Raw genomic sequence first — 14,011 nt, forward strand, 5'->3', positions numbered from 1 at the left:
TCTACCAAAACCACACTTCCTGTGGTCATCCTGGATGGTTTGTGCTGTCCCAGTTTCTTTCATTTTGATTAAAATCCCTAGCCTACTCACCAGTGAATCCAGCAGTGAACAGTAATTAGTACCATAGAGCCATTCAAGGCTCCTTGCCATTGGTTTTTTGATGACCTTTAAAACACTAAACTTGGTGATAGGATGTCTGAAATTACAAAAGTGAGGAAATGCAGACTGCAGTGGGGAACACCCAGTAATGAGCCTGTTCTGATTACTCCTTACAGAAGACCAGGACTCATCGGTTCACCCCAGTGGAACATCCCATACCACTCATGGATCAGAATCAGCTGGTGAGTTTGCGCTACTGTAGTCATTTGCTATTATCATCTTTGAGCCTACGGATGATTAATAAAGCATGAGTCAGTGTCTCGAGAAGAGTGGTTCTCAGACTTCCTTAGCACGCATCACAATCATGGAGAGTGCTTATTAAATCTCACTGCTGGGCCCCATTCTTCAGGTTTCTGATGTGGTAGGTCTATTTCTGGTAAGTTCCCTGGTGCTGCTGGTGCTGCAGGGATGGGGACCGCACTTTGAGAACGACTGTGTTGGAGAGAAGTCTTCCATGTGGAAGGATCGGGAAGAATTCAGGCAGGGTCTCAATTTTACATTATACTGCTCCAGCCTGATTAAGAACGTGGGTCTTGGAGTATGAATGGCCTGGGCTTGACCCCAGCTCCTGCATATACTAAGGATGTTGCTTAAGGGATTTGAGACTCAGTTTCCTAATAATTAAAAATAAGATAATAATAGTTGTCACAGGGTATTGTTTGTATACTATATATAGTATGCACTATATATACTATATATATATACTAATATATACTATATAGTATATAATAGTATATACTATAATATAATAGGATGATTAGTCATCCTACAAACCCTGTGACCTTTGAAAGTATGGTTAGCATCCCTATATTCCAGACGAGGACACTAAGACCCCAAGAGGGCAAGTACCTTGGCTGGGTTGACATGACTGGTGAGTTGAGTGGTGGAACTGGGTTTCAAGCCCTGGGGTCTCATATTGCCTCTATAAGTATGTTCTGGAGAACACACTCCATAATGACCATAATTACTGCCAGGCACATATTATTAAATGGATACATGTTTGCTGTGACTCAGATCACAGCCCTGGAAACATTACTGCAGGCATCAAAGTCTCACATGAGGCAGGTTTACTTGTGACTGGTAATGCTGGGACCACTGAAAGGTTCTTCCAATACCGGTGACCCTGATATCATTAGTCCAGGTGACCCCATGAAAACCAGGGAATCCATCTGGACCATGGTCTTCCCCTCATGCCCAAGTCAGGGCTGCAGTTGCCTCTGGGCCTAAAGATTCACACACTTAAAGCAAATATGTAGACGGTTATTTACAAGGTGGCTTGGTAATAAGCTTTCATACAAGAGCACGGGATAGAAGGGTTCATTAGAAATGCTTCTAAAGTAAAGACAAAAGTCCCAAGCTCTTTACGTTCCTTGGATGGGCCATTTAGCCTTTCCCCAACTCAGTTTTCCTTTTTAGTAAAAAAGAGGATCAGGACACCTGCCCCTGTTACCTCCCAGAGTTTTTTTTGAAGAATGCCAACTATCAGGAAAATGAAAAATTTTGAGAAATGACAGGGAGTTATTATTACAACCATGCTCTCTGAAATCAAGAGAGAGCTAATCCAATTGTGGTCCTTGGACCAGCACTGGGACATCTCCTCGGAGCTGGCTGAAATGCAGAATCCTCAGCCATCCCAGACCTACTGAATCAATGTCTGCATTTTATTAATTAGGCCTCCCCCAACACTGGGTGTTTTGTATGTGCCCTGAAGTTTGAGAAACTCTGTCCTAGACTGTTTTTCTCACAGTCAAGGCCAGTTGAATTATCTCTGTGCACACGTCTCAGGTTGTATCTCATCTCCAAATTACAGTGTCAAGTGTCCGTCTTGGCAGAGTTTGCTTTCCCAGCCAGCCCTGCTCTGGCTGGATTTGCAGACCTCTAGGGTGCAAGGTGAGGCCTGCTCTATCTCGTTCATCTTCTCTTGCTTTCGCTTGAAGTGAGAATCAGGTGGGCGGGAGCGGTCTCTTTTGTTTGACTCCTGTGCAGGTGTGTATTGTTCAAGTGGGAGGTTTCATCTTGTTGTATACACACCCAGATCTTTCCTTGCTGGGAGCACTTTTTTTGAAAACCAAAATAAAGAGATTATGATCCATTAGTGGCCTCCTTTTCAAATATCAAAGGCTGCTATGAGTCAGAGGAAGACCAGGGAGAGAGACTATACTGCTTAGTGGGCTTTCAAGCCCAAAGATCTCCAGTGTAGATGGCCAACATCCCATGACCCGTGCAGGTTAAGACGTGCCAATGACCAAGAGCCCTGGGGGCTGGGGGCAGCTAGGAAAAGCACTTTGGATTCCTGAGGTTTGCAAAGTTTAAGGCTACTGTCCTAGTGGCATGAGGTGTGTTGAATGGCCAGAGGTCTGTTAAGAATTTGTTTTGTTCCATTTTGAGTTTAACAAAAACATCAGATGGCATAAACGGGAGTCATCCTCTCCAGAACAACCACCATCATCAAAATTTCACTGTCCACTGTCTAAAGTTTGACTTTTCGCAGACATCATCCTTTCTTCCACCGCTGGGCATCTTCATCCCTTGCTTAGCCAGACGGACTGCTCTGATTTGCTTCTCCTTCCCTTGGTAGACTTGAGAATATTGCAGTGGGTTCCCCATGGGTAGGAGGGAGCAAGTTCACTTTTGTGGGATATTTTCAAATTATGTTTTGAAGCAGTGGAGGGAGCATAAAACACAAAAGACAAAGCTTTAACTTAGGTGAGTCTCTTCACGAGAGGGTTAGAAGTTTCTTTTAAAACACGACGCCTCCCTCATTTTGATGAGCCAGGCTCCCAGGAAGACTGTGGATTTTTTTTTTTTGAATGTTCGGTTAGCCAACACATAGCACATCATTAGTTTACGATGTCATGTTCAGTGATTAGAGTTGTGGGTTCTTTGTCTTGAGACGTTTCCTTCCAGTTTGAGATGCTTTGTTTCTTTATTTTGTTTTGTAGTGGTAGAAAATATTCATTCCTCTGAAAACAAGGCATGTTTCAATAACATATTAGCAGGACCTCTAATAGGGTGATTTTTCCCAGACAGAAAGGGCCAGTGCCCCCTAAACCCTTATTTTTTAATGTTTATTTTCGTGTCTGTGAAGATACTGGATGCGATTATTAGATTTGCTTTGGACTTCCTAGAGCATTTGAGTCCTCTAGGGATCTTGTTAAAATGAAGATCCTGACTCAGTAGGTTTGGGGTGAGGCCTGAGATTCTGTCTTCCCAGCAGGCTCCCGACTGAGGCCAGTGCTGCTGGTCCAGGGACCACACTTTGAGTAGCAAGGTCCTAAATCAGAAATAGGATGGAGCAACTACACACAATTCCCATTCTTTTTTTTTTTTTTTTCCTCCACAATTCCCATTCTTGTGTACTTCTTTAAACTTCTGTGAAATTGTGATGAAGTAGATTTTTATTCTTCACTTGATCTTAGCCAAAAGGCCAAGAAGCGATGGATTTTTATTCTTATCCCCATTTTCTGAGTGAGAAAAGACCTGGAGAGGGTAGCTTGACTCAGCAGACATCACTAGCAAGAGGCAGAAGCGGACATGAATCTAGGGCTGCCCAGGCTCTGGGAACCCGAGGTCTTATACACTGCACAGCACTGCTGGTGAGATTTCTCATATTCTTGATGAACAGTGACATTTCCAGATGCTGGATTTAATCAAACCAATTCTTCTGGCGAGAAATCTTTCATGTAACACTTTATAAATGTCTGTGGCTTGAATCTATAAATAGCTTCACAGTGATGCAGGAGGTAGAGAGGTTCGCTGTGTGTGCTGTTCTGTAAGGAGCTCGTCATTAGGCATTCCAAACTTTGGTTGAGAGATATTGTTTTTTTCCCCCTTAGGACACTCAAGTGGGAGTCAAGAAGGTGGGGCAAACACGACCTCGGGTCCTATGCGGAAACCTCAAATTCCAGGTAAGTTTCCAGCTGTATGGCAAAAAATAAAAAATACTAAAAAATTCATTCTTTGCAAGCTAAAAGGTGAATGAGAGCACTTGGTAGGGAAAAAAAATGGAACTTTCTTTTTTCCGGGTCCCATAAATAGAATGAGCTAATATTCAGACCTGTCCCTGGCCTGTCCCAAAGAAGGGACACGTTAGCTACTAAAGCTTCCTTCCCACATAAGTGATCCATCACCCAGGGTCATACCTGTCCCATACCCAGATCCTTCCTATCCTGGCCCAATTTCCGCTTTATGTCTGGGGTTGGAAGGCAGCTTAGAAGTTTCACACTGCAGACACTGGGGAGACATGAGCGCCATGTGTGTAGGGGGAGTAAAAACATTCTTCCGGTCCCTAAATGACTGTTTCTCGAGGGACAGTCTTTCCTGATCCAGACAGAAGTGTCTAAATGAGTCATATCATGTGATAAGAGGGCCGGGACCCCTGTCTCTCCTGAGCATCGAGGTTTAAGGCACTCAAGGCACATTCTTTATTTGACTTGGGGTCAAAATGGAGCATTTCTAAGGGGCAGTAGGGTTACAAAGAAGAAAGCTTTTTCCTAGGGTTGTAAATTCTCTTTTTAACTTTCGCCTCCTCGGAGCTGAGCCTCCCTCGAGGAAAGGGAAGAATGCAGGGTGCACCTTGCCCCCTTGCCTCAGCTTGCCTGAGCACAGCTGGGACAGGAGCAAGTTGAGAGAGGGAGTGGGCTCCCTGGGAAGAGGGGCGGTGGAGATGGCGATTTGCAGTACTTTTCCAGGCTCTAGTGAGTATGAACAGGAGAGACCAGAGAAAAGAACAGAAGTGAGGCCACCTGTTGGCGTGCCCACCTCCTGACTCCATCTCCCGCCCCACCCTCACCTAACCAGGTGGAGGCCAGGCAGGGGCGTCCTGAGCCGGAAGTGGGAGGAAAACCAAGACTCCCAAGGGGGAGTGGCCAGTCCGTGACTTCCCATCCTTCTCCGGTCCTGAGCTTCTATCTCACTGCACAGATATACAACCCATGTGGCAAGAGAACGTATTTAAGTTGTCAAGTCACATTTTTATCCCGTTAAAATTTGATTGTAAAACCCATATATAACATCTTAACGGTCCACAAGTGATACGTGGAGACATTTGAAAAAACAGAAACCAAAGGACAAAAATGTAAATCATTTGTTAGCTCCCCCACCGTCTGGAAATGCCACGGTCCCATTTTCATAGATGTCCTTCCCATCATTTTAAAATGTAATTTATCTACAATAATGTAATTACAGCATGCATACTGTTTAGTGAACCACCGCCACTCCCAACGGGTTGCCTGCAGCTTTCCAATGTCAGTAAATATTCTTCTCCTGTTCTCACTGTGTAGAATAGAGTGGGTATGACCGAATTCCGGTCACTGACCCCTTACTCTTACATTAGTTGTTTCCAAATTTTATTATTAGAAATAGCACGCAATGAACATCTTTCAGAATGAATTTTGAGGTCCTATCAATTCCCAGAAGCAGGAATCAAAAGCTGAATCAAAGGCATGCACATGTTGAAGGATAAGATTTACCAAATGACCCCACACACACTCACCGCTGACCTGTTGAATGTGCAGAAATTCAGCCTTCCACAGGGGTGTCCTCTTCCCACCCACTAGGGCATGGCCCCCATTTGTGTTTCTTAATAAAACACAAGGTGGATGCTCTTATATAGAAGAGGAAAGTTCCTTCTGAAGGAAACATAAATTTCCTTTAGTCTCCTTAATCTCACTGCGCCAAAGGCATTTACAGGTTTCTACAGGTCAGTCTATGCTTTTTTTGGAGACATGCTTCTCCTGGAGGAACTTGAAAATTCTGACTGGTGGTCAGAGTTCAGAATAAGAGGCCTGTTGGGCAGACACCTATAGCAGAGTTGGTCTGGTGTTATCTGCCAGCTGGCAGGGCCCTTTGGCCGAACTCACCTGTGGTGCTGAGTATAGCTCTTGTTTGGACCAGATCAATTTATAAAGTGCATTTTTGTTTTTACCAAATATATTTCCCAAGCTCATGGTTGTCTGTTGGTTCACTCTCACCAGAATGGCTCATCATCTTGGCCTCCCTCCTGGCCTTGGCTTTGATTCTTGCCGTTTGCATCGCTGTCAATAGTCGAAGAAGGTAAGGGGATGCACCTTGGGGCCTTTGCTTTGAAAGGACATCACTTATGGGGCACCTGGGAGGCTCAGTTGGTTGAGCAGCTGCCTTTGGCTAGGGTCATGATCCTGGAGACCCTGGATCGAGTCCCACATCAGGCTCCCTGCTCGGCGGGGAGTCTGCTTCTCCCTCTGACCCCTTCCCTCTCATTTTCTCTCTCTCTCTAAAATATATAAATAAAATCTTTAAAAAAAAAAAAAAGAAAAGAAAAGAAAAAACGAAAGGACGTCACTTATGTGTGGGCTCCATGAACTTCCAGAGTGTAGCCCCTGGAACCAGCAGGCTCAACACCCTGGGAACTTGTTAAAAATGCAGAATCTCGGGCCCTATCCAGATCTCTTAAATCAGAATCTGTGTTTTTTGACAAGATCTCAGGGACTCATGTGCATGGTACAGTTTAAGAAGCCCTGCTCTGGAACATTCTTTAGATAAAAGAAACCCTGTGTTTATTTGGACCATCACTTTTAGGTAATGTTTAATCTTTCAAGGTTCTTAAATACTTCAGGGTTAAACCCATGGAGACACTATCTAATGAAATTTATAAAATATCTCACCTGGAAGGCATAAAAGTATGTACCTATTCATTGACTAATTAAATAGTATTTAGTCAGTGCACTCACCATGCACAAAAACACTGTAAAAAGATCTAGGAATTGGGCATTCCCTTTAGCCTGCTTATGGCCCATGGAACCTTCTAGAACCTTTACCTAAAATAAGCATTGGGTTTCTGTGGCTTTCTTGCTGTTTGGGTTTGTTTCGTTTTGTTTTGTTTTGTTTGTAATGATACTATTTTGTATTTTCTGGAAACTGTAGTTGAAAGGATTCAGGTTATTGCTTAGGAAGAACTCTCTGACAAGAGGTCTATGAAATGATGAAGAATTTTCCTTCGAAAAGTCTGAATAAAGACGATCAAACAGCATGTGGGCTGTTGTCATATTCTCAGAGGTCCCTCTCTCTCTTCACCCCAAAGAAGACCTGTCATGTCAGAAGTTATTTAAATAGTGCCTGTACCTGACTGAGCTGTGTTAGTCTCAGACATAATACCACCTTATTGAAATGAAGAAAAAACTTCATTCTAGCAACATGAATTTTGACAGGGCCCTCCAAATCTCAATTTCCAGGGCTCTAAATGTGCCCTGTCTTCCTCTGAGCATATGCAGAGGAATATTCCACCTTTTATAAATGTTCCTGGAGCTTGCTTCTGACGAGATAAAAGAATTGTATTTCCAAGGAGGGCTCCCTTTATTGTATCACCAGATCATCTAACAGGCCAGAAGGGGTTCTTGACTGAGGAGAGGACCCGGAGAACATGCTAGAATCTTTCTTGTTGGCTTTTGGAAAGCAACAACTAATTGTGTGGCCATGTGCAGTGCATGTGCAGTATCTCTGAGGTTACTGGTTATCTGAGGAAACTAGATGATGTCACTTCCTGCTGGTATAAGTTAATAAAAGTCCTATCTTAAAGTCAAATAGCTGTTGTTATCTGTACCTTTGAGAGAATGACAAAAAGAAGTAATTTTTTTATCATTGATAAATTGATTAAGAACTGATCATTGATAAAAAATGATAAAAAAATTACTCATGATAGCCAACTGTAAAAGGAACAAAAACTAGAAAAGGAAATCTGAAAGACCTCTTAGGAGGCTCTTATGACTAAATGGAAAGAGAATTTGTTTGCTGAATTTAAATAACATGACTTGAGGGAGCCCTTACAAAGCGTCTTTATACTTTCCCTCAGCCTTCTTGTTTTCTCTTAGATTACTTTTGCCCAATTAAAGATGAATTTCCTATTGTTGGAAATGAGTCCTTTTGTTCCAGGGCCTAGACTGTACCCCCTCTGCTCACATACACCGTCCATAAGGTTTGCACACGTCGCCATAGAAACATTGGCCCCAGACGCTGTCCAAGTGGGAGACTCCTCCGAGAAGCATCTCAGCTGTCCCTGAGAGCAGCTGGAGTCTGCCCAGTGGGGCTGGTTAGCTCCCACGGCGCTCCCCAGCCTGTCAGTCGCAGAAAGGGGCCCCACGGCTGCCTTCCCCCCCACCCCCGCCCCATCCCAACACCAGCCGTCACCCTAGCAACAGGCAAACAGGGACACGCGGACCGGCACAGCGAGTATCTCACAGGGAAAGCAGTTGCTTGGATGCCATAAATCACCATGTCCCAATTTGATAATCGGAAACAGATTTGCCACACAGCGACTGGGTGGTTAACGGCTCCCTGGGCCCCTTCATGTGCGCTGCATTTCTAAAGCCGAAAGCCCATTTCTAATCCTCTTAAAAGGCTGGGGCCTTTTTGCTTTGAACATTACATTTTAGAGAGATCCAGAATCTTATTTCCATCAAAGAAAGTTTGGTGGAAAATAAGGACCCAAGGCTGGCTTCCGTTTGTCCAGCAAACTTTTGAGCGGCTCCTACGATCTGCACTGGTGAGGGAGAAAAGATGAAACACGGAAAAGATGCCATCCCAGCCCAGAAGAACCTTGAGGTTTAACAGCAGCATTGACTTACTGGATCTGACTCAGCTGATCTTTCTGAGAACATACTCTGTGCTGGGCTCTGGTGTATGAACTTTGGTTAAAAGACGAAAGGGAAAAGCAGTTACTGAAGTTGATGGGCAAGGCTTGCCCACAGGCTTCAGGACAAAGTGACCCGTGAGTCATGCATCGTAAAGATGCGGATGGAGGGACCCTGTTGTTTCTTTAGCTTTTCCCATCCCCGCCACGCCCCACATCATCTTCCCTTGCTGTTCGTAACCAGAGTCCTTGATTTTCCACTTTCCAGTGAAAATCCTACTTCATTCCATTTCCTTAAGAGCAGACAATTATCTTAGGAGTCGGTTGGGTTGGTAGGTATCAGATGAGGCCCAAGAGGGGTTAAGTGCCTCTGCCGTAAGGATGTGATCTGATTTGTATGAAGATGGAGGGAGGGAATGTGAGGACCTTACAAGAGGAGACTTCACAAAGCTGGAATGATTCAAGGGTGTCACTATATGGCTATGCAGAAAAGGCCTTCACCAGCTGTCAGTCTAATGGGGAATAGTCATCTTTTCTGTGCTGCCACTTCCCAGAGGGCAGTCGTCCCCCCTCTGCTTGGTAAGCCCCTTCTGTAAAGCTCCATGGTTTAGCCACCTTCCTTCTCTCTTCAGCTACAGTCAAGCTCACTGCCTTGTTCACCCAACCTTGTTCTGTCCTCCAGAACAAAGTTGTCTTATAGAACTTTCATCGATGATGCAAATGTTCCACATCTGCACTAACGCACAACCACCTGTGGATCCTAGGCACTTGAAATGTGGCTAGTTTGACTGAGGAGGTGACTTTTTAGCTTTCTTCCATTCTAATTGGTTTAAATTTGAATAGTGGCCCGTGGCTAGTGGCTGCCATGTTGGGTGGCACAACTCGGACACAATGCAAAATAAATCTCTAAGTATCTTTAAGGAGTGTTGGGGTGGCGGAAGACAGAAGAGCCCTTGTTAAGTTTCTCCCCTAAACCTTCAGGATAAATTCCTCCATGCCCTAAATGTGTGCCACCTGGTTTCTCGCCCCACCCAGGCTGCCCACTCTGGAGACCTGTTGAGACCCCCGCATGGCTCCTTCCACTGCTCAGCTGACTGATGCCTAAGATTTGAGGAGAAAGGAGCCTAAGAAGGGGTACAGTTTGCTAGAGATCTCTGTCTGCCCTTTGGAGTCTGAAAGTCTAAGTTGCAGATACTCTGTTTATTGCCGTAACTTGTGTAGCCTCAGATTGATACCCTTGGCTTCTTGGACTCCGTCTCTGGTTTTACGTAATGAAGAGGTTGGCTGGGCGACCTCTGAAGTCCCCTCAGCTCTTGTGTTCTCTCTGAAAGTTCTGTAACTAAAAAGAATGAAAAAAAATTATAACTTGTCTTTTCAAAGGTACTTATTAACACTTCTGACCTGGTGACCATGGGGAGCTTCGGGGAGGCCGGTGCCCTCACAGGGACGGGGCCACTCCGCACCCTTTCCTCGGCCCTCGCCCTGTGCATCTCTTCCATCGGGCTGTTCCTGGGTTATTACCTTTTCTAATAAGACAGTGATATAGTAAGAAAAAAAAAAAAAAAAAGGAAGAACGGGCAGACAGACGGACGGACTTACTAGTGCCTGGAGCAAAAATATTGAACTAGTTATTTATGGGACTCATCCTGTCCTCCTGAAGAAACTCAGAGCACAGACACAGAAATCCAAAAGGAAATGGGGGCAGGATAAACCCAAGCACAGTATTTCGGTGCCCCATGGGTTCAACGTTATCCACTTTTAAAATCAGCTTTGCTTATGGGGTACCTGGGTGGCTCAGTCGTTAAGCCTTTGGCTCAGGTCATGACCCCAAGGTCCTAGGATCAAGCCCCGCATGGGGCTCTGTGCTCAGCAGGAAGCCTGCTTCTCCCTCTCCCTTTTCCTTTCCCTTTCCGCCTGCTTGTGTTCTCTATCTATCCCTCTGTCAAATAAGTAAATAAAATATTAAAAAATAATTAAATAAAATCAGCTTTATTAGACAAAATAGCAAGAGTCCCTATCCCCCACCCATGCACCAACATTTTTTGTGATTATGAATCACTTTCCTACAATGTGCCATTCAACTTCTAAACTATCCCATTAGGTCAGCAAACGGGAATTGCTTTAGTAAGGCACCTTCCCTCCAAAGAACACCTGAGATACCCACTGGAGAAAAAATACAAGCAGACTTCCGCCTTCAGCCTTCTGGGCCATCTTCATAGGAAATATAATGACTGGTTGGGAGCAGCCAGAACACAAGCAAATCCCAACTCATATGGCTCTGGTTCTGTGAACTACAGCCAGCGTTTCTCGAACCTTCACTGTGTTCCAGATCCTGTCCTAAGTGCTTCTCCAAGGCCTTGGCTGCCCCATCCCCCTGAGAAAGAGCAACACGTGGTAATTGCGGTTACATTCATGTGTCAGTGCTGGGCTGTGTTTCAAGGGCTTTCCACAATCCCATGAGACTGGTACTCTTGCCCGCCTGATATTATGGATAAGAAACCTGAGAATCCGAGAGGTTGAATGAGTTGCTCCAGGCCACACAGCAAGAAGTTCTCAAAACCCAAACCTTCCCAGCCCCTACCCCTAACTGTGCGGACTGCACCCATAGTCCCAGCTCCACAGACATGCTCCAAAGTTCAAGCGACGCCCCCCTCCACCCCCCCCTCAAGCATCATGCCAGCGGGGACAGGATCTACCTCCCATTGAGGAGGTATAATTTCTGCTTCCCCAAATAAGAGATTAAAGTTTATGGCCTTGGCAATTCTAAAGGGAATGGCCCATAATCATGAATAATAGAGGCTTTGTCTCTACAACTCCAAATATCCAGCGGCAAAGTGAACAATTCCGACTTCACACTGTTTCCAAATCTCCAGATGGCTGGCAGCATGAATAGAGCTGGGCAGAGCCCAGGCTTCTGGTCATAAAGCCGTAGATTTGAATATTGACTCTGTCTTACTAGCTGTGTGACCTCAAGCTAGTTATCAAACATCCCCAGACCTCAGTTTCCACTGCTGTGTAACTAGAATAACAGCTGCGTTGCATGATTATTCTGCGGATTTCATGAAATTATATGTCAAGTGCCTTGCAGTCAGGAGGTGTCCAATAAATGCTAGCCCATTTCCCCCTTCCCCACCTCCTTGTTGCCATGAGGCTCTGCAGCTTTGCTTCTGTTAAGCAATCTGACTTCTAGATGTGCAGCCGTAGGCCTGGGATGGGACAGAGGAAGCATTGCATCAGGCTGAGTGGGGCAAGACAGTGCCACAGCTATGACCCGGAGATACCATCAAGGTCATGCTCTCCCATAGAAGACCTCCTGAGCTCGAATTTTGAGCAATGTTACTGAGAACCCTTGCAGTAACAGTGAAGAGCTTTCCTTACATAGTTAATTAAGCCTCCTATGTGCAGAGTTATATGGAAGTTACCCAGTGTTAGCTGATGAAAATCAATATGGCCTTACATGTCCAGAATAATGTTTCATTTTTCTCAGGCCATGCAGTCAGAACCCTGATAAAGCCAACAAAATGTCCACTGGGAGAGGAAGTCAGGGCACTTGGTTGAATACACAAATCAGAATGATTTATAGTCCTCATGTTCATGGTTTATCTAAGTCTGCAGGAACTGCTGAAGTGCCTAAAAAAGGCAAACATTGCCATCGCCTAGGATGAGGAAGGAGAATTAGAACTTAGGAGTCAGACACCAAAAGGCTTGAATTCCAATTCTTTTATTACTTGCCAAATAAACGGGGGCAACTTACTGAATTTTTGGAGTACAATACTAGCCCTGGCGTCCCTGAGTTGGGACTACAGTTTCTCAAACTTAGCTGTGCATCGGAACCCCCTTGCAGGCTTGTAAAAGCAGAGATTAAACCCACTCCGAGACTTCTCCTACTCGGTACCTCTGGGGTCAGGCTGAGAATGTGCGTTTCTAACAAGTTCACAGGTGATGCTTTTGCTGCTGGTTCAGGGACTCACTTTGGAGGGTTAACCGTCGGTCGGATGAAAAATGCTGTCGGACCATCCAAACCTGTCGTGATGACCTTGACGGTGGTGGTGACAATGATGATCTGTGTCATCAGAGCGCCTTCTCATGTGCTTTTTTCTCAATCATTAGGTGTGGGCAGAAGAAGAAGCTGGTGATTAATAATGGCAATGGAGCGGTGGGGGACAGGAAGCCAAGCGGAATCAACGGAGAGGCCAGCAAGTCTCAGGAGATGGTGCACTTGGTGAACAAGGAGCCCTCGGAGACCCCCGATCAGTTTATGACAGCCGACGAGACGCGGAACCTGCAGAACGTGGACATGAAGATTGGGGTGTAACACCCATGCCGTGGTGACCTTGGAGAGAAATAGCACTTGGAGACATCACCTTAAGAAGGAGCTGGGACACTTCACAGATGTGACGTGCTACTGATTGTTTCATTTGGGGATTTTTTTTTTAGTATAAAATTTTCTACTCCTTTTTGGTTTTTTGCATTTTGTTTTTTAAAGTCAGGTCCAGTTTATAAAAACAGCATTGCTTTCTGAAATGAGGACCCAACTGATAACCTGCAAGAATTTGACTGTTTCAGGTCCCACCTAGAAGCCTCTACCCCGTAGGGCGTGCTCTGGATGGCTTCTAACAAAAGCCACAAATACGTCTTCCTGATCCCGGCCATCCTTCCGCTCCTCCTCCCAGGCAGCAACCACCTGCTATACATGTCCCCCAGACCTAAGAGGGGTTGGTCCCTGGGAGGATATTTGAATCAGTCCACATCCCCGCCCCCCCTCCCTGCAGCCCATACCTGGGCATTTCTTTCCAGTGGGCTAGGGGTCAGAATGTACTGGTTACAAAGCCCCTTCTACAGAACCCCTGGAAATTTTTCATGTGCTTCTGGGAAATACCCAAAAGGTGAAGCTATTTATCTGTAGGAAGCTATTTATCTGTGTTTTTGAAATATTAAACCCTGGAGGTCCTTTGATTAGTATGATTTTTTTTTTTTTTTTGTTACTTTGTCAGAGGCATAAAGGGTTCAAGCTGATTCATAATAAACATCTGTACTTCTTCCACCTTAACCCTTGGTGCTGTGATCCTTCACTTTTTTTCACCAGCCAAGTCTGGTTCCCAAAAACTCATCAGGAAGATGTGAGAAGGCCCTCCTCGAAAGTCTTCATCTCAGAGCCACTAAGCCCCCATTCAGGCTCACTCAACCAAATCCCAAAGAGAATCAAGGGAAGACAGCACTATTTTATCTCTGAGTCTCCAAAGACTT

The 14,011-nt window shown here is 45.0% G+C and overlaps 1 protein-coding gene across 17 annotated transcripts in view; it reads left to right on the top strand.

The window, feature by feature from the left end:
- Nucleotides 1-13,814, top strand: part of CD44 (CD44 molecule (Indian blood group)) — an 84,830-nt gene extending 71,016 nt beyond the window's left edge. For 15 of the 17 annotated variants that reach the window (XM_032360232.1, XM_032360214.1, XM_032360215.1 and 12 more), the window contains 4 exons: nucleotides 276-341; nucleotides 3,996-4,067; nucleotides 6,135-6,213; nucleotides 12,875-13,814. In XM_032360232.1, coding sequence (XP_032216123.1) covers nucleotides 276-341; nucleotides 3,996-4,067; nucleotides 6,135-6,213; nucleotides 12,875-13,079 — 422 coding nt within the window. In that variant the 3' untranslated portion in view covers nucleotides 13,080-13,814. Of the gene's footprint in view, nucleotides 1-275; nucleotides 342-3,995; nucleotides 4,068-6,134; nucleotides 6,214-7,506; nucleotides 7,720-9,799; nucleotides 10,342-12,874 lie in introns of those variants that run through there. The other 2 variants (XM_032360222.1, XM_032360221.1) reach the window with 2 other exon arrangements.
- The last annotated feature ends 197 nt before the right edge of the window (nucleotides 13,815-14,011 follow it).

The sequence above is a fragment of the Mustela erminea genome, chromosome 9 (assembly GCF_009829155.1).
Source record: "Mustela erminea isolate mMusErm1 chromosome 9, mMusErm1.Pri, whole genome shotgun sequence".
Taxonomy (NCBI): Eukaryota; Metazoa; Chordata; class Mammalia; order Carnivora; family Mustelidae; genus Mustela; species Mustela erminea.